At 41.7% G+C, this 21173-nt stretch overlaps 1 protein-coding gene across 1 annotated transcript in view; it reads left to right on the forward strand.

Annotated features, from left to right (window-relative positions):
• The first annotated feature begins 342 nt into the window (after nt 1-342).
• Nucleotides 343-21173, forward strand: part of Nemp1 (nuclear envelope integral membrane protein 1) — a 29914-nt gene continuing 9083 nt past the window's right edge. The window contains exons 1-4 of the mRNA XM_075954856.1: nt 343-502; nt 8820-8941; nt 9802-10021; nt 12004-12076. Coding sequence (XP_075810971.1) covers nt 376-502; nt 8820-8941; nt 9802-10021; nt 12004-12076 — 542 coding nt within the window. The 5' untranslated portion in view covers nt 343-375. The remainder of the gene's footprint in view (nt 503-8819; nt 8942-9801; nt 10022-12003; nt 12077-21173) is intronic.

Consider the following 21173-nt stretch of genomic DNA (forward strand, 5'->3'; position numbering starts at 1 on the left):
CATCTGAATTTCTCGTAAGGAAAAAAAAAAAGCCAAAGTTAGCATCGGCTTGCCTATAATAAAAAGATCGACGTAGAAAGGAAAAGAAAAAGCCGAAAGAATTCGGGTTCCGATGGGAAGCTGCAGTCCAGAAGGGCCTCTCCCATTCTGACTTTCTATTGGGCAACTTTACCATCAATCTCACTTGTAAATAAACCGGGGCCGGAAGCAGGTTGGGTAAAGGGTGGGAGCTTCCTGTCGCCATTGCTAGGGTTGGGGTTGTTAGGAGGTGTGGCTCCTAGGGGCGGGTCTCGCCTCTGATTGGCTGCTGGCGCTGCCTGTCCGGGGACGGTTTCTGAGGAGGGGCTCGTGAGGAGGAGGCGGCGTGAGGCAGCCATGGCGGGAGGAATCAAAGTGGCGGGCTGGTCGGCGGTTGGTCCCTGGCCCCGGTGCGGGGGCCCGTGGGGCCGCGGGGCCGCGTGGCTGCTCTTCGTCCTCTTCGGCTGCGTGGTCTGCGGCTCAGGTACCACTCGGGCTGCCGTGCCTGGCGGGCGCCGCGAGGGCGTTGTTTTGGGAAGAGAGAGTTTATCCCGGGGCGCGGCCCGTTACTCCGCCGAGCGGCGCGGCTTGCCGAGCTCATCCCGGCTGAGGGGTGACCTGGGGCTGCTTCCCGAGAGCCTTCGGCGGTCCCAGGGAGGGAGGCCTGGGCTTGGGGACCCCTTTGGGGGCTGCGTGCTGCCGCTAGGTCCCCCGAGCCTCCGGTTAACACGGAGGAGGTATGGGGACCGTTTCGCCTTCAGTTTCCTGACCGCAACCTCCGGGAGATGGGTGCTGTCCCGACACCGTGGAGTAGAGAAGACTAACCCCAGATGGACATGCTTTTCCGAGGCTGGGTCTCTCAGTGTAGCCCTAGCTTTTCTGGAATTCGCCCTGTAGACCAGGCTGGCTTCGAACTCACAGAGATCCGCCTGCCTCCGTCTCCCGAGTCCTGGGATTAAAGGCGTGCGCCACCACCGGCTCTTCTTAAGAGCCGCCCTAACAGTCCTGGGATGGTCATTGTAGTGCAGTGGCCCAGAAGAGATAGAAGAGCCACCAGTTTTGAGTATGACAGTTTATTCCTTCTTCCTAGCGCTGTCATTATGTACCCTCTGTTGAACAATCAACTCTGGACTGGGTAGGAAACTTATTTTGTGCTCCAGTCCAGAAAAATTAAAATGTTTGCAAGAAATAGATGTTTTTCTTACCGCCTTGTTACAGTAGTGGACGGGGAGATAAGCAATGTTTGCAAACGTCCACTGGAGGGAGTAGCAGCCCCAGAGAATAATCAGCGCTTATAAACACACGATACGGACTCATATCGCCCCCTTCCGTTCCTGCCCATCACATGCTCTCGCTTGCGGCTTTAAGATAATTTAACACACCAATACATAAGTTGTTCAAAAGGGACTGAAGACTTAGTTTTGCGAAGGGAGCAGGTATCCAGGAAAACCTACTTTGCCAGATGCAGGTCCTGGAAACCTAAAACAACATTTGGAAGAATTATTACCTGGGTGAACTTTTGAAATGGGGCCTTGGGTTGTGAAGAAATAAGAAAATATTAAGAACAATCAACAGTTCTCGTCTTTGAAGTTTCTTGTACAGGATACTGGGGATTGAAACCGAACGCAAAAAGCTGGGCATAGTGGCACTCGATCTTACTCCCAGCACTCGGAACCCCAAGGCAGGTGGATCTCTTGAGTTTGAGGCCAGCCTGGTCTACATAGTGAGTTCCAGGACAGCTAGGGCTACATAGTGAGACTGTGCTTTGAAACAAACGGACAATAATTAAGAAACCTAAAGCAAACTTTTCTGATCACTTCCCTGCCCTTTCATTGAGGTGGGGGCTTACCATGTCGCTAGGCTGCTTTGAAATTCATTGTGTAGTCCTGGCTGTCCTGCAACTCAAGCCCTTTCTGTCTCAGCCCCCAGAATGCTGGGGTCACGCGCATCACACACACACAAAAAGCATCGTAAGCTAGACCCCAAAGTTGCTCCTGGCAGGGCAGAACCAGGGGCCTCCTCATTTGCTGTAAAGTAGTCTCCAGGGACGGCTCAGGGAATGATCGCCGGATTATGTGGGGGTTAGCTATAAAGAGCAGCCTCGTTGGTTTCTACCAGGTACTCCCAACGGTAGAATGGAATTTATCAAAAGGTTGGTTTCTTGTCTCTAGAAATTTTGGAAACATTTAATTTTAAAAATAATTTGTGTTTTAGACTATTTGGCAAGTATTAATACAGTTAGGTATAAAGAAGTAGGCAAAATCCTTGCAGTTGATTGCATTTGTATGTGTTCTTGTGTTTGAGTGCAATCAGGGTTCGTGTGCACATGTGAGTGCTGTAGGCTGAAGGTTGGCATCTGTTGACTATTTCAGTTCCTATCTACCCCAATTTTGAGACAAGCTCCCTCACTGGGCCTGCATCTTAGAGATTTGGTTAGACTGGCTGGCCAGCAAGCTCCTTGTGGACTCTGTCCCCAGCACTGCACCTGGCTTCATGTGTGCGCTGACTATCTGAACGCGGGTCCTTTACTACCGACCCAGCTCCCCAGCTTCAGACTTGAAAGTTCTGCGGTGTGTATGTCCTTTGTTCACGGCCTCTTCTGAGTATTTATACTTTAATTTTTTTTTTTTTTTTTTTTTGGTTTTTCGAGACAGGGTTTCTCTGTGGTTTTGGAGCCTGTCCTGGAACTAGCTCTTGTAGACCAGGCTGGTCTCGAACTCACAGAGATCCGCCTGCCTCTGCCTCCCAAGTGCTGGGATTAAAGGCGTGCGCCACCACCGCCCGGCTATACTTTAATTTTTTGAGCCAGGCTTTTGTAGCCTACGTATCAAGAATGACTTTGAATTCTTCCTCCTGTCTCTACTTCCTACGTGTGCTGAGATTATAAGATGTGCATCTGTATGCAGCCATGCCTAGTTATAAAATTGTAAGAAAATTATCTTTTGTGTGCTAGAAGTCAAATTGAGGACTTCACACTCAACCAGGCATGAGCTCTACCAAACTACACCTCCAGCACTGTGAATTTTATTTATAAGGACTTTTGTATAATTTTAAAATAAATAAAATTTCTGAGTTTATTTTCACCCTTTAAAATTTTTTAAGATTTAAGATTTATACGGTGTTCTGTCTGCATGCATGCCTTGGCACCAGATCTCAGTACAGATGGCTGTGAGCCGCTGTGTGGTTGGTGGGAATTGAACTCAGGACCTCTGTAAGAGCAGCAGTGCTCTTATTTCTGAGCCATCTCTCCAGGCCTTAATTTTTTTCAAATTGGGTTTATTTTATGTGTGAGTGTTTGTATTTGCACCACATGTGTGCTTGGTAAGGTTTATATTTTATATATGGTCATTTGATTTCATTATTTGGATTTATACATAAGATTTACAGGCTAGGGCTGGAGAGATGGCTCAGAGGTTAAGAGCACTGACTACTCTTCCAGAGGTCCTGAGTTCAATTCCCAGCAACCACATGGTGGCTCACAGCCATCTATAATGAGATCTGGTGCCCTCTTTTGGCATGCAAGCATACATGAAGGAATGTTGTATACATAATAAATAAATAAATCTTTAAAAAAAAAGATTTACAGGCTAGCCGGGCGATGGTGGTGTACGCCTTTAATCCCAGCACTCGGAAGGCAGAGGCAGGTGGATATCTGTGAGTTCGAGACCAGCCTGGTCTACAAGAGCTAGTTCCAGGACAGGAACCAAAAAGCTACGGAGAAACCCTGTCTCGAAAATAAAAAAAAAAAAAAGATTTGCAGGCTAGTGAGGTAATTATGACGGTAAACAGAATTTGCCACACAAAATGGGTGACCTGAGTTGATGAAACCAATAATGGGAGGAGATAACTGACTCCCAAAAGTGTCCTCTGATCTCTACATGTGTGCTAGGATGTGCGCACACCCATTCACACATACCATGTGTATATACGCATAGACATAGTAATGATAATAATAAGATAAAAGAGCTCTCTAAAGTTAAATTGATAATTTTGGTTTTTGGAGGATAACTATTAAATAATTTTTTTTTTTTTTTGCAAATTATTATTAGCAAAGCTGGGAATTGAACCTAGGGCCCGAAGCATTCAGTGTTAGTGCTCTACCACTGAACTACAGTTTCAGCCCTTTTATTTATTTTTGGTTTTTCGAGACAGGGTTTTTCCGTAGCTTTTTGGTGCCTGTCCTGGAACTAGCTCTTGTAGACCAGGCTGGCCTCGAACTCACAGAGATCCGCCTGCCTCTGTCTCCCGAGTGCTGGGATTAAAGGCGTGCGCCACCATCACCCGGCGCCCTTTTATTTTTGAACAAGGTCTTACTAAGGCATCCATGTCTCTTTTTTTTTTATTTATAATTTATTGTGGTATTTGGTGTGAGGCGAGGATCTGGATGGATTTTATTTTTCAAATAATTCATTTGTCCTGGCATGAAATTTAACAATACTTTACTAAACCCACTGATTGAAGATGGTATGTTTTAAAAATAATTTTTATTAAATCTGTTGTTTGACAGATTCATACATGTGCACAGTCTGTTCTGATTACCTTTTTCCTCCCACTCTGTCTGGCCCCACTCGGCCCGTGTTCCTCCCTGCAGGTCCCTTTCCTGTATTTGTGTGTTTGTTTTGGCACTCATTAAGTTGAACTAGGGCCGACTCTGTGCTCGTGGATTTGGAATTACCTGTAGGAGCCTGGAAAAATGGCGGTTTTTGTGGTCAGCTTAATGACTCAGTGAGTTAAGGTGGAGCTTAATCCAAGTGGGGAAGGTTAAGCTTTGATTTTATTTGGATGGAGAATGCACTTTTCCTAGTTAGGGTTATCACTGAAGTAATGAAACACAGCTTACACTTCCACATTGCTGTGTGTTATGGAAGGAAATCAGGGCAGGGATTCAAGCCAGGCAGGAACCTGGAGGCAGGAGCTGATACAGAGGCCCTGGTGGGGTGCTGCTTACCTGCTTGCTCCTCAGGGCTTGCTCAGCCTGCTTTCCTATGGAACCCAGGAACACCAGCCCAGGGATGGCACCACCCACAATAGGCTGTGCCTTCCCCATCAGTCCCTGAATAAGAAAATACTCTCCATGCTTGTTTACAGCCCATTCTCGTGGAGTCATTTCCTCAGCTGAGGCGCCCTCCTTTCCGATGACTCTAGCCTGTGTCAAGTTGTTATAAAACTATGCAGCATAGCAGTTAACTTTTTTATTGCAACTTATTATTTATTTATGATTGTGAGTGTGGGTGTGAGCATGTGTGCCGCACCACCTTCATGTGGAGGTCAGAGGACAGCCTGTGGGAGTCAGGTGGCTTCTTTCCCTGAGTCCTGCTCATAAAACTTGAGACTTGGTGACAAATGCCTTTACTTGCAGAGCTATCTTATTGGATATCTCTTTAAGACATAATATTGGAGTGTCTAATTTCTTTTCTTAAAGATTTATTATATATACAGTGTTCTACCTGCATGTATTGGCCTGTAGGCCAGAAGAGGGCATCAGACCTCATTGTAGATGATTGTGAACCACCATGTGGTTGCTGGGAATTGAACTCAGGACCTCTGGAAGAGCAGCCAGTGCTCTTAACCTCTGAGCCATCTGTTCAGTCCCAAGAATTTATTTACTTTCTGTGTATGGATATTTGTTTGCATGTATGTCTGTGAACCATGTGCATGCCTGATACCCACTGAGACCAGAAGAGATTCCCTAGAACTGAAGTTATATGAATGCTGGGAATTGAATCCTGGTGTCTGGAAGAGCAGCCAGTGCTCTTAACTGCTGATCTCTCCAGCACTTATTGTACAACTTTGTTTGTTTTGAAGCAGGGTCTCACTATGTAGCCTCTCACTATGTAGCTGGCCTGGAGCTCACTACGTGGACTAGGCTAGCTTCAAACTCAAACGAGATCTAGCAGTCTCTGCCTCCTGCTTGCTGGGATTACAGAAGTGTAGCAGTGGGGCTGGAGAGATGGCTCAGTGGTTAAGAGCATTGCCTGCTCTTCCAAAGGTCCTGAGTTCAATTCCCAGCAACCACATGGTGGCTCACAACCATCTGTAAAGAGGTCTGGCGCCCTCTTCTGGCCTTCAGGCATACAGACAGAATATTGTATACATAATAAATAAATAAATATTAAAAAAAAAGAAGTGTAGCAGTATGTGCTGCCCCACTGTAGAATTTAAGTTAAGTAGCTTTTCCTGGCAATAAGGTTTCAAATGGCTGGCGTTATCAACACATTGTTTGTATCTCATTTCCCACTTGGCAAAATAGTAATGGGCTTTAAAAGGTGAGAGAATGGTTGCTAATAAGTATAATATTGGTTTGGTAATACATGTTTTTACTTGGAGTTTTGTAAATAGACTGAACTTTGTTTTAAGGAAGTGATGGATTCTTTTTTTTAATATTTATTTATTTATTTATTTATGATGTATTTATAAATTTATTTATAAAATTTATTTATAAATGTATTTATGATTTATTTATAGCTCTTAACCACTGAGCTATCTCTCCAGCCCGAAGTGATGGATTCTTATTGGACTTGTGTGTGTGTGTGTGTGTGTGTGTGTGTGTATGTATGTATGTGGTTTGTGCACATGTTCATGTGGAGACCAGAAGCCAACATCACATATCTTTCTCAGTTACTTATTTTCTCTTTTTTCTTTTCTATTATGTAGTCCTGGCTTTCCTGGACTTCACTATGTAGACCAGACTGGCCTCAAACTCAGAGATCCACCTACCTTTGTCTCCCAAGTGCTGGGATTAAAGTTATGTGCCCATTCCTGGCTCCATCTTCCTTTTTGAGACAGGGTCTTTCACTGGAGCTCACTGATTCAACTAGACCAATGAGCTGGCCAGAGTGTCTGTCACTGCCCTCCAGTGCTGGGGTTACAGATGCATGCTGTTATACAGCATGGCTCTTTCTCTGTGTGTGTGTGTGTACGCGCGCGCGCGCACGCGTATGTACATGGTTTTTTTAATAATTATTTATTTATTATGTATATAATATTCTGTCTGTGTGTATGCCTGCAGGCCAGAAGAGGGCACCATACCCCATTACAGATGGTTGTGAGCCACCATGTGGTTGCTGGGATTTGAACTCAGGACCTTTGGAAGGGCAGGCAATGCTCTTAACCTCTGAGCCATCTTTCCAGCCCATGTTGTGGTGTTTGAGTGGAGGTCAGAGGACAGTCTTCAGTGCTGGTCTTTAGCCTTCCACGTTGTTTGAAACAAGATCTCATTTGCTGCTGCTTCCACCAGCCACATTCTTCTAGGGATTCCGTCTCCAACTTCACCTTGCTGTAGGAGCACTCGGATTATAGATGTACTACTGTGCCTGGCATTATCCAGGTGCTGGAGATTTGAACTCAGGTCCTCATGAATGGCAAATGCTTTACCCACTTCAAAGTTAGTCTTAGTTTGGGGTTGAAGTGTCTCTCAGTGATAAAGTTGCCTAGGAACTTTATGGCACTCTAGGGGAAAAAAAGCACTGTGGGTTCTCAGCAATGAAAAAAAAAGTTAGTCTTAGTTTTCACCTAAAATGATTTTGGCTAGCAAGATGGCCCAGTGGGTAAAGGTGCTTTTGCCCATCAAATGTAACCACCTGAATTGAATCCCTAAGAGCCGTGTGGTGGGTGAAGAGAATTGACTCCGAGAAGTTGGCCTCTGGCCTCCAGTCTATGACACGCTTCCCCACCAAAGGAAATAAATATAAGGAAATTGTTTTTTCTTTTTTAAATTAAATAAATAAAACTAATTTAGCTTAGTGGGCATTCATGCTTTTTGTGTTTTTTTTTTTTTTTTTGGCACAGGGTTTCTTTGCATAGCATTGAGGTTCTGGGTTTAATCTTTAATACCACAAAGAAAAAAGTTATTTACATGTTTGTGTCAGGGAAGGTGGGGGAGAGTGGTTTCTCTCAAATCTTGAATTACTAAGAATAATTACAAACTGAGCCAGAGTCTTGTGGTTTGACCCCCTGGGGTGCTGGGTAGTCTGGCTGCTCTTGACTGGGGCAGAGCAGCGTCCTTGCAGTCCTTAGTACCCACTTGATGGCTCTTGAATCCAACAAAACCTCTGCCAGTTCCGTCTACCCTGCTCAGAAAAGGAGTGGATGACACCAACAGATGGGTTAGTTTAGGTCACTTTACCCTGTTATAAGAGAGGAAGAGTATTTATGCTTAAGGTGGAAGTAGGGCTCTTGGGTGTGAGGATCGCAGACTGTTTACTAGCTGTGTGACTTCAGGAATTTTCCCTAGACATCATTTTCTTGTTTGTAAAATACAGATTATGAAAATGTCTACCACATCGTGTTGTTCGGTGGGTTACACAGAGCATACTCTGCAGAGAAATACTTAAAAGTTTGGTTCCCAGGGCCCACACGGGGACTCAAACCACATGTAACTCCAGTTGTAGGGTATCTGATGTCCCCTCGGGCATCTGTGGGCACATTACTCATGTGGTGAACAGACACACAGGCAAAACATGGATACACGTAAAATAAAATTTAAAAAGTAGCTTTTATTCAGAGTTAATGTAATGTTAACTATTTGTAAGTATAGTGTAAGTCAATGACAGTGTATGTTTAGTGTATTTGATATCCTATAGTCAATTGTAAGCAAGCACACGTGAGTGTGTGCACACATGCAAATTGTACAGAGATAAAACTTTTATTTCTTCTTTCATCTCAGTTTTTCTTTTTTTGGTCTGGTTCATATTTTAATCCCAAGCATGTAAAGTGTCAGTTTATCTTTTTATAACACGAGTTATGGTTAAGCTGTTATGTTCTACTTAGTTCTTGTTTCTCTTTTTTTTTTTCTCATAAAGCTGGAATTGATGTAAATGTGGTCATGCTTCAGGAATCCCAAGTTGATATGAATTCCAGTCAACAATTCTGTTATAAAAATGTGCTTATCCCAAAGTGGTATGATATATGGACACGGATACAGGTAATTGGAAGCCCTTCCCCCAGGACATCTCAGTTCCCTTCCCAGCTTGGAGGTCTGTGATCCTGAGAGAACGTTTTTTTCTTCTTTCTTCATTTTGCTTCCTCCCTTCTGGAGCGTCCACACACGTGGCTCTTTGAAATGTCTTGTGCTTCTTTGGCCTGGAATATGGTGTGTCTGTCTGAGTGTAAACTCTTGTCTTGTGGTTCCTGTTCTGTTTTGATTCTGTGAGAGAAGTTTCCTCTGAGTAGAATGACTTTGGTCTCTTTTATTTCATAACACTGTCAAACAAGAGTTTCTGGCTGTGATTGAACAAAAGGAACCTTGTGGAGGTTCTGCAGTAACTATGCAGTAACACAGACACCGATGAGGGTGTTTGCTGTTCATATCAACACATGAGAGTTGGGCTTGTGGGCTCTTTAAATTTTTTTTTAAATTTTCTGATAGAAAATTCTGGGGCACATTATAAAATGTATCTGGGGCACATTATAACCAACGTTTATCTATAATCAGTGATTGTGACAATGCATGAACTTCTCAGCCTGTCATTAGGAGAACATTTTCAGTTTTCTGGGACTGTTTACGACTGGCAATTTTCTGAATATTTCAAATCCTTGCTTTGTATGATCTCATAAATAGCTGTATTGATATTCTTTCTACTTGGGAACATCCCCCCTCCACCCCCTTTTCTGGCCTAATAGTGATTCAGACCATATTAATAAGAAATTGTGGCAGCTGCCTCTGTTAGAGCAACATCATTTTCCAAGTCATGTTTTTGCTACATCTGTATGTTTCCAGTGAGAGTTTTAAAAATTATGTTTATGAAAATTTCCTTTTTCATCCTCATTTCTTTTGTGTTGCAGGTCCGGGTAAATAGCTCCAAACTGGTCCGAGTCACCCAGGTGGACAGTGAGGAGAAGCTGAAGGAGCTAGAGCAGTTTAGTATTTGGAACTTTTTTTCTTCCTTTTTAAAAGAGAAATTGAATGACACCTATGTTAACGTGGGTCTGTACAGCACAAAAACCTGCCTCAAAGTTGAGATTTTAGAGAAGGACACCAAATACAGTGTCATTGTGACCCGGAGTAAGTCTCACCTCTGTTTTCTGATGGACTCTATAATGAGCTGGGACAGAGCTTTGGAGGGTGTAGTTAGTGAGAGAGAGAGCAGTCCAAGACAACACCGCTTTGTTTTTGATTACAATCCTGACTAGACCACGGCTCTACCACTTGTAGGACTCTAGGTCCTGAGTTGATATGGTCAGCACTACTGGAGTCTATCAGACGGTCGTATCCATGCCTTCTGGAGATGTCTTGACTATGTTCAGGTCTATATTTGAAGACAGGGAAAGTAAGCAGTAAAATTAGTAATTCTCAAAGAGTGCGTGTGGAATCATAAGATGAAGACACTATAGTTTAAGGCTTATTTGCTGCACGTGGGAGAGAGAGTTTTAGAGGAGGTAGATTCCATCAGATCCTGATTTGGGTTCTCCTTGGTTACTGCTCAGGGTTCATGCTTGTAGGTTTTGCTACCAAGGGGTTATACCCTTTCAGTTGTCCTACAGTCGGGTTCTGTGGTTATGTATGGTGGTGTGGAATACTATTTTGGCCAGGCAAAGATGTGTTACGTTTGTTTGTGCTGCAGAATATTACATTAACTGTGTAAAGGTGTGTTACTTTTTTTAAATGCTGCATTTAATTAGGTAAAGATGTGTTTTCATCTTGCCTGCCTAAGGCACTTGATTGTTGAATGGCCAAAAAAAAAAAAAAAAAAAAAAGCCTGGTACATTTGATGACTAACCTGCATTTCTAATTACCCTAAATAAGAGTATAAACATATATGTAGGCCAGGTGGTGGTGGCGCACGCATTTAATCCAGCACTTGAGAGGCAGAGGTGGGCCGATCTCTGAGTTTGAGGCCAGCCTGGTCTACAGAGCATGTTCCAGGACAGGCTCCAAAGCTACACAGAGAAAAAACTTGTCTTGAAAAACCAAAAGAAACAAACAAACAAATAACTAAAAGGAAAGGAAAAAAACCAAACCCTAAAAACCCCAAACAACATATATACAGTATGTTGCAAAAAAAAGTAACCTTAAATTTGTATCAATGTACAAAAATCCATACCAATGTAAATGTTTGAAATTAATAGTTGCTTTTTAGTTTAAAAGTAGATTCAATAATCTACTTTCTGTCTTTCCCATATCCCCTTTTTCTTTTTAGAAAGAGATCCTTGAATCCAACCACTCTTACTCAGTTTCCCCCTTAGCGTGACCAGTAGCAATTTGCAACCCCCCCTCCTGTCCCCATGACAAATGTACCAGGCTTTTTCTTTTTGACCATTCAGTTTTATTAGATCAATCAGGTGCCTTTAAGTAAGATTCTGCAGCATAAACAAATGTAACACATTTTGCCTAGTTAAAATAATAATCCATAACAGTGGGGTTAGCCTGTCTTTTGGTGTTCCTTCATAATTTAATTATTCTGCCAGCTCCTGTCTGTTTCTGTGCCTTCCTTAGACTCAGCTTTCGAATGTAACAGCCGTGGAATGCTCTGTGTGCCACCAGTGGGTCTTTACCTGGCCTCCTGGTCCTGGGTGAGATATGTTTGGCAAGGAGACTTTTTCAGCACAGTGCTCTATAGTGAAGCAAAGTGGGAGGTGTGCTTGGGCCAGAAGAACGCCACGTGGAGGACATAGGGCCCACACCCAAAGTTCCAGGCCTCTTTCTCAAATTCCCTGCCTATAAGTGACTTAAGGCTGAGACCCATTGTGAGCAGCTGTGTGAAGTGATAACATCTTGTTTAGCTTAGTCACTTTTTGTTTGTCTGTTTTAAATCCTTAGTAGAGGAAGCCAGAATAAGAATAAGATACTCAGGAAGATATAGATTGGACAGAAACCTAATGCTGTTTTCTCTTTGGAAGGATACCCAGGATTTGTGTGGTATCTATACTGCCATTTAGTTGGGCTATTTGCTTTGCTGTAGTTGACCAATGATACAAATGTCTCCTTTTTTTTTTTAAATACCTTTAACTGATTCTTCTGTTAAGCAAAAATTTTATTTGTTTCAGGATTTGACCCCAAATTTTTCCTTGTTTTCTTCCTTGGACTTACACTATTTTTTTGTGGAGACTTGTTGAGCAGGTAGGTGTGGACTTGATAAGACACTAATATTGTTTGACTCTTATTGTAAGAATTATAAGTATTGCTATTCCCATTTCTAGGATCCATGTGACTTAGATGTTGCCTGCTTAGATATTTTTTAGACTTTCTTTTGTTTATGTTTATTTTGTTTGTTTGAAATAGGATCTCACTATGTATTGCTGCCTGGCCTAGAACTCAATATGTAGGCCAGACTGGCCACACTTGGCTGCCTCTGCCTCCCAAGTGATGGGATTAAAGGTGTTTGCCACCATGCCCAGGTTTTTTTTTTAAGTGTGTGTATCCATGTGTCTCTGTCCATATTGTGTGGTGCCTACAGAGGCCAAAGTCAGGCCTTGGATCCCCTGGACCTGGAATTATAGATAGTTGTGAGCAGTCCAACTTGAGTGCTGGGGACAGAATGCAGGTCCTCTGGGAGAACAACAAGCACTTGAAATAGCTCAGCCATCTCTGGCCGTGCTTGGATGTTTTAAAAATAGAATTCTTTTTTTCTTGATTTGAATATGATTGTTAATTAATGTACTTTCTCATTAGGTAGTTCCATCATTAGGTTAATGAGAGTTACCTAGTACTATAAAGCTGATTATCAAATTAAAAGTAATGTTACTGCAGAGAGTTATGTAATGAAATCGCTGCTAAATTATATATTGATGGGTTTCAGGCTGTTCAGAGACAAGAAGACAAATATCAATTACTTGTTCGTTTTCTTTTTTAGAAATGTACTAGCTGTGATAGGTAAGACTGACACGCACTAATATAAAAACCCACTCTTACCGCATACTGCTAAAGTGACCAAGAACCTGAGACTAGATAAGTCATAGGGCAAAGCCTAGTGTTGTTACTTGGCTAGAAGAACATAGCAAAAAATGACTCCTGTACTGCGGTACCTGTTGGTCAGTGCTGCCCCCAGCCCACATCAGAGAAGCTGCTCTTTAGAGCACATGGCAATTAACACACAGACCCACACAGCAGAGTGAGAGACTTTGGAGCACTCATTCCCACCCCTCAAGGCTCAGGGATCTGTGAGAAGAGGAGGTGAGGTTGTAAGAGCCAGTGGTGCTAGGGGATTCCAAAACCACAGCAAGGGTGATGGCAGTGTCAACAAGTCCCACAGAAATTCAAACCACTCAAAATCCCAGCACCGAGAAGGGGAAATGGATTCCAAGTTCTACCTCTAACCAAGAAACTATTTGCCATTGGTCGCTGCTGGAAAAGGGAAAATCTGTTTTCTGTGATCAACCACACTTCAGGACAGGTGTCATGCTCAGGAGTAGTTGGCTAACACAAAAAGGACTCCTTGTTGTTGTGTGGGGTGTGTGTGTATGCATGTGCACACTTTTTGTTTTGATTTGGTATTTTTGTATGAAAAAAACCTAAATAAGAAATATACAGATAAGTAAATATTGAATGAAGGTAAAATCAACATTAAGTTAATGAGTGAAATGTAAACAATTGGAATTTGATGTTGAGCTATTTTGAGTGAGAGAAGTTGTCCTTTATTTTGGGACTCCTGAGGGAAACTCACATTCAGGGAAAAGTAACGGATAAAGCAGTGTTGGTATTGGAATGGCAGTAGGGTCTCTCCTGTCCTGGGATCTATCTATCAATCAGATCTATTTACCTTCCAGTCTCTTCTTGGGCTTGCTCCTGTCCCTTCTCTCTCCCCAGACAAACTGTCCAGTTCCTCAGAAGAGTTACTTTTTAAAAATGTTTTTATTAGCATGTAGTAATTGTATATAGGGATGGGTTACATTACTGACATGCCCATACATGTACATAATGAGTTTTGATCATGTTTACCCCAGTACCCAACTAGCCATGCTTTTTTTTTTAATTCTTTTCTTATTTATTGCATACCTACTTCAGTTTTTCCTTTCTCTTCTCCCAGTCCTTTCTTCCACATCCGCTCGCCCCCAAAGCAACTCCTCCTTATTTTCCCTTCCGAAAAGGGCAAGCCTTCCTGAGAGATCAACCAAAGATGGCATGTGAGGTTATAAGAGTAGGTACCTCCCCTCTTATTAAGGCTGGACAGGGCAACCCAGTAGAAAGAAAAGGGTCCAAAAAGCAGGCTCAAGGATCAGAAACAGGCCCCATTCCCACTGTGAGGAGTCCCACAAGAAGATCAAGCTACACAAACGTAACATATATACAGAGGATATATACATATATACAGCTCAGACCCAAACAGGCTCCCTGGTTGTCACTTCAGTCTCTCTGAACCCCTCTGAGCCATGGTTAGGTGATTCTGCTGGCTGTTTTCTTGTGTCCTTGACCCCTCTGGATCCTACAATCCTTGTGCTCTTGCAGGATTCCACAAGCTCTAATGTTTGGCTGTGGGTCTCTGCGTCTGCTTCCATAAGATGCTGGATGATGATTGTGCTAGGTTTGGATCTATAAGTATAGCAGAGTATCATTAGGAATCATTTCATTGACTTTTTCCACCCATCATGGTTCTATCCTTGGTCTCTGGATTGTTCAGACTCTAGTTCCTGGCCCTCCAGGCAATATCTGCATGGACTCCCTCTTGTGATGTGGGTCACAATTTGGACAAGTTATCGGTTGGGTGCTTCCACAAGTTCTGTGCCAACTTTACCTGAACACATCTTGTAGGCATGACTAATTTTAGGTCGAAGGTTTTGTGGCTGTGTTGATGTTCTAGTTCTTCCACTGGAAACCTTGCATGGTTACAGAAGATGTCTGGTTCAGGTTCCATATTCCCCATTACTAGGGGTCTTCACTAGGGTCACCCTCATGGATTTCTAGGAGTTTCCATTGTACTCTGTTTCTTCCTTGCATCTTCCAGTTGTCTCTTCCAGTACTCTTTCCCCCTATCCTGTCCCATCCTTTCCTGCCCCCAGTCCATGAAATCTGTTTCCCCTTCCCAGGGAGATCCATGTATCCCCCCCCGTGGGCCCTCCTTGTTACTTAGCTTCTCTGGATCTGTGGATTGTAGCATGATTATCTTTTACTTTATGGCTAATAGCCACTTATAAGTGAGTATATACCGTGTTTATCTTTTTGGATCTGGATTGGCTCACTCAGGGTGATTTTTTTTTCTAGTTCCATCCATTTGCCTGCAAATTTCATGATGTTATTTTTTTTAACAGCTAAGTAATATTCCATTGTGTAAATGTACCACATTTTCTTTATCCATTCTTCGCTTGAGGGACATCTACGTTGTTTCCAGTTTCTGGCTATTATGACTAACACTGCAGTGAACATAGTTGAGCAAGTGTCCTTGTGGTAAGATAGAGCATCCTTTGGGTGTATGCCCACGAGTGGTAGACCTCGGTCTTGAGGTAGATTCCCAATTTTCTGGCAAACCACTGTATTGATTTCCATAGTGTCTGTATAATTTTGCACTCTCACCAGCAGTGCAGGAGTGGTTGTTTGCCTTGCTCCACATCCTCTCCAGCATCAGCTGTTACGTGTGTTTTTGATCTTAACTATTCTGACAGGTATAAGATGGAATCTCAGAGTTGTTTTGATGTGTATTTACCTGATGACTACTTACGTTGAACATTTCTTTTTTTGTTTTTTTGAGACTGGGTTTCTTTGTGTAGCTCTGGCTGTCCTGGAACTCACTCTGTACACCAGGTTGGCCTCTAATTCAGAGATCTGCTTGCCCTGCCTCCTGAGTGCTGGGATTACAGGTGTACACCACCACTGCTTAGTGTTGAACATTCTTTAAGTGCTTCTCGGTCATTTGAGATTCTGTGTTGATTCTTTGTTTGGATCTGTACTCCATTTTTTTAATTGGGTTATTTGATTTGTTGATGTCTAGTTTCTTGAGTTCTTTATATATTTTGGATATTAGTCCTCTGTTGGGTGTAGGATTGGCAAAAATCTTTTTCCATTCTGTAGACTGCCATTTTGTCCTTTTGATGGTATCTTTTGCCTTACAGAAGCTTTTCAGTTTCATGAAGTCTCATTTATTTGCTTGTTTTTGGGGGGCAGTGTCTCTCTGTGTAGCCCTGGTTATCCTGGAACTAGCTCTGTAGAGATCCACCTACCTTTGCCTCCCAAGCACTGGGATTAAAGGCATGCACAACCACCACCCAGTGAAGTTCCATTTATTGATTGTTGATCTTAATGCCTGCACTATTGGTGTTCTGGACAGAACACATCCTGTGCCCATTTGTTCAAGGCTATCCCCATTTGCTCTTCTGTCAGATTCATTGTGTCTGGTTTTATGTTGAGGTCTTTAATCTGCTTGGACTTGAGTTTTGTACAGAGTGATAGATATGGATCTATTTGCCTTCTTCTACATGCTGACATCCAGCTAGACCAGTAACATTTGTTGAAGATACTTGGTTTTTTTCCATTGTATATTTCTGGCTTCTTCACCAAAAATCAGGTGTTCACAGGAGTGTGTATGTATGTCTGGGTCTTTAATTTGATTGCATCAATCAACCTGTCTGCTGTTTCTATGCCGATACCGTGCAGTTTTTATTACTATAGCCCTATAAATATAGCTTGAAATCAGGGATGGTGATAACCTCCAGAAGTTCTTTTATTGTAAAGGAAACAGCTGTCCTAGGTTTTTTGTTTTTCCATATGAAAATGAGTATTGTTCTTTGAAGGTTATAAAGAAGTTTGTTGGGATTTTGATGGAGATTGTTGAATCTGTAGATTGCTTTTGATAAGATGGCCTTTTTTTTTTAAACTATGTTAATTCTGCAAACCCATAAGCATAGGAGATGTTTCTATCTTTTGAAATCTTCTTCAAAGACTTGAAGTTTTGGGGTTTTTTTTTGTTTGTTTTGTTTTTGTTTTTTGTTTTTCAAGACAGGGTTTCTCTGTGTAGCTTTGGAGCCTGTCCTGGAACTTGCTCTGTAGACCAGGCTGGCCTTGAACTCACAGAGATCCACCTGCCTCTGCCTCCGAGTGCCAGGATTAAAGGTGTGCACCAATACCCGGAAAGATTTGAAGTTTTTATCACACAAGTCTTTCACTTGCTTGGTTAGAGTTACCCCAAGGTACTTTATATTATTTGTGGGTATTGGTGTGATTTCCCTGACTTCTTTTTTGGCCCATTTGTCATTTGTATATAGGAACGCTACTGATTTTTTTGAGTTAATCTTGTATCCAGCCACTTTTCTGAAGGTGTTTGTCAGCTGTGGAGTTCCTGATAGAATTTTTGGGGTCGCTTAAGTATAGTGTCATATCATCTACAAATAGCGATGCTTTGACTTTTCAATTTATATTGATCTTTTTTGTTGTCTTATTGCTCTAGCTAGAACTTCAAGCACTAAACTGAATAGATAAGGAGAGAGTGGATATCCTTGTCTTGTTTCTTGTTTTACTGGAATTGCTTTGAGTTTATTTAATTTGATGTTGGCAATAGGCTTGCTGTAAATTGCCTTTATTATGTTTAGGTGTGTCTCTTGAATTCCTGATTTCTCCAAGGTTTTTATGAAAGTGCGTTGGATTTTGTCAAAGGCTTTTTTAGTGTCTAGTGAGACGACGGTGGGTTTTCTTTCAGTTTTATGTATGGTGGATTATGTTGACAGATTTTTCTTTTTCTTTTCTTTTTTTTAAAGATTTATTTATTTATTATATACACAGTGTTAAGCCTCCATGTATGCCTGCAGGCCAGAAGAGGGCACCAGATCTCATTACAGATGGTTGTGAGCCACCATGTGGTTGCTGGGATTTGAACTCAGGACCTCTGGAAGAGCAGTCAGTGCTCTTAACCTCTGAGCTATCTCTCCAGCCCCCAGATTTTTCATATAATGAACTATCCCTCCATCTCTGGGATGAAGCCTACTTGATCATGGTGATCTTTTTGATGTGTTCTTGAATTCGGTTTGCAAGTATTTTTGAGTGTTTTTGCATTAATGTTCATGAGGGAAATTGATCTCTAATTCTCTTTCTTGAATCTTTGTATGCTTTGGTATTTGGGTGACTGTGGCCTCATAAAATGAATTTAGCAGTGTTCCTTCTGTTTCTGTTTTGTGAGATAATTTGATTTATTGGTATTAACTCTTTGAAAGTCTGGTATAATTCGGTGCTAAAACTGTCTGGCCCTGGTCTTTTGGTTGGGAGACTTTTAATGATGTCTTCTGTCTTCTAAAAGGTTATGGGTCTTTTAAAATTGTTTATCTGGTCTTGATTTAGTTTTGGTAACTGGTATCAAGAAAATTGTCCATTTCTTTTAGATTTTCCAATTTTGTAGAGTACAGGTTTTTGAAGTATAACCTAATGATTCTTTGGATTTCTTCCGTATCTGTTATATTCCCTTTTTATTTCTGATTTTGTTAATTTGGATATTCTCTCTTTTAGTTAGTTTTTATAAGGGTTTGTTCATGTTGTTGACTTTTCCCCCCAAAGAACCAACTTTTTGTTTCATTGATTTATTTGTATTGTTCTCTCTTTGTTTTCTTGATTTCAGCCTTTAGTTTGATTATTTCATGCCTTCTACTCTTGTGTGTGTTTGCTTCTTTTTGTTCTAGAGCTTTTAGGTGTGCTGTTAAGTTGCTAGTATGAGATCTCTTTAGTTCCTTTTTGAAAGCACTAGTGCTTTGAACTTTACTCTTAGTACCATTTTCATTGTGTCCCGTATGTTTGGATATGCTGTGTGTTCATTTTTCATCAAATTCTCGGAAGTCTTTAATTTCTTTCTGCTTTGGCCCAGTGATCATTCAGTGAAGAGTTATTCAGTTTCCATGAGTTTGTAGGCTTTCTGTTGTTTAAAACCAGCTTTACTTGATGGTGGTCTGATAGGATGCCAGGGTTATTTCAGTTTTCTTATATATGTTGAGACTTGCTTTGTGACCAAGTATGTGGTTGATTTTGGAGAATGTTCCATAGGATGCTGAGAAGAAAGTGTATTCTTTTGTGTTCAGATGAAGTGTTCTGTAGATATCTGTCAGGTCCATTTGGTTCACAATTTCTGTTATCTCCAGTGTTTCTCGTTTGTTTTTTTTTGTTTGGATGACCTGTCCATTGGTGAGAGTGGGGTATTAAAATCTCCCACTGTCAATGTGTGAGGGTTGATGTGTGATTTAAGCTTTAGAGATGTTTTCTTTACAAACCTTGGTGCCCTTGTGTTTGGGGCATAGATGTTGAGAACTGAGATGTCGTCTTGGTGGATTGTTCCTTTGATGAGTATGGAGTGTCCTTCCCCCTCTCTTTTGATTAACTTTGGTTTGAAATCTCTTTTATTAGACATTAGAATGGCTACACCATCTTTCTTCTTAGGTCCCATTTGCTTGGAAAATCTTTTTCCAATCATTTGAGGTAATGTCTGTCTTTGATATTTTGATATTGAAGTGTGTTTCTTGTGTGCAGCAGAAGGGATGGATCCTGTTTTTGCACCTATTCCATTAGTCTATGTCTTTATTGGGTAATTAAGTCCATTGATATTGAGAGATATCAATGACTGATTGCTAATTCCTGTTGGTGTGTGTGTGTGTGTGTGTGTTAGGGTTTTGTGTATCTTAGGGTTTTGTTGGTATGAGATTATTTATTGCCTTTATTTTCTAGAGTATAGTTATCCTCCGTGGGTTGGAATTTTCCTTCTAGTACCTCTGTAGACCTGAATTTTTAGATAGATATTGTTTAAATTTGACTTTACCATGGAACATCTTGTTTTCTCCATCTATGGTAATTGAAAGTTTTGCTGAGTCTAGTAGTCTGAGCTGGAACCTATGTTCTCTTAGAGTCTGTAGGACATCTGTCTAGACCCTTCTGGCTTTTAGAGCCTCTGTTGAGAAGTTGGGTATAGTTTTAATAAGTGTGCCTTTATATTTTACTTGGTCCCTTGCATCTTTTAATATTCTTTCTTTATTCTAGTGTTTTGATTATTATGTGGCTCAGGGACTTTCTTTCCCAGTCCAATCTGTTTGGTGTTCTGTAAGCTTCTTGTACCTTTATAGGCATCTCCTTTAGTTTAGAAATTTTTCTTCTATGTTTTTTTATTTTTTTTTTTTTATTTTTTAAATTTTTTTATTTTATTTTTTTCTTTTTGGATTTATTTATTATGTGTACAGCCTTCCATGTGTGCCCGCATGCCAGAAGGGGGCGCCAGGTCTCATTATAGATGGCTGTGAGCCACCATGTGGTTGCTGGGAATTGAACTCAGGACCTCTGGAAGAGCAGTCGGTGCTCTTAACCACTGAGCCATCTCTCCAGCCCTCTATGTTTTTTTAATATTTATTTATTAAATATACAATATTCTGTCTGCATGCATGCCTGAGGAGGGCACCAGACCTCACTACAGATGGTTGTGAGCCACCATGTGGTTGCTGGGAATTGAACTCAGGACCTTTGGAAGAGCAGGCAATGCTCTTAACCACTGAGCCATCTCTCCAGCTCCCTCTTCTGTGGTTTTTTAAAAATATTTTCCTGGCCTTTGAGCTAGAATTCTACTCCTTCTGTTCCTATTATTCTTAGGTTTGGTCTTCTCATGATGTCCCAGATTTCCTGGATGTTCAGCATGGGCACCTTACCAGTGACCTCACCACTGCACTCCCTGCCTCTCCCTCTCCCACTGCCCTTTAGCTGTACAAGGTGGTGGGGCATGGTGGCTCTTGAGAGGCTGGGGATCTCTGAGTCCTAGGACAGCCAGGGCTATATAGACTGTCTCAAAAAACTAAAGTATAAAAATAAGTGCAACATCTATGTCTCAACACTCCTCCTTCTCCTTCCAGCTCTTGAACTCTTTGAACCCCTTGTTCCACGATGTTCCCTAAGCCTTGGAGGGGATGGTACAGGTGCTCCACTTAATGGCTGGGCATTCAAAAGTCATTTATTATTGGTTCATTGAGTAGTTAATGAATTTCTGCAGTCATCATTGACCACCACAAAAAGAATCTTCTCAGATCAAAGAAGGTGATTTGATGGGCATATTGTAGTCTTTTAGCAAAACAATAGCAGTAGCTCTCCTGCTTGGGCCCACAAACTCCCCAGCCATGGATTTTTTTTTGATGGCATTTACAGTACCAGATATGAATTCTCTTCTGTGGAATGGGCATCAAATCCTGTCCTAAAGTGGCTGGTTACTTCTACAACAGATTTTTGGTGCAGTGTTGCATTATGATCATCTTGTTAGGTTGGTTTTGCTGCGCCGGGGTCC

This window comes from Microtus pennsylvanicus, chromosome 20 (assembly GCF_037038515.1).
Source record: "Microtus pennsylvanicus isolate mMicPen1 chromosome 20, mMicPen1.hap1, whole genome shotgun sequence".
NCBI classification, from domain to species: Eukaryota; Metazoa; Chordata; class Mammalia; order Rodentia; family Cricetidae; genus Microtus; species Microtus pennsylvanicus.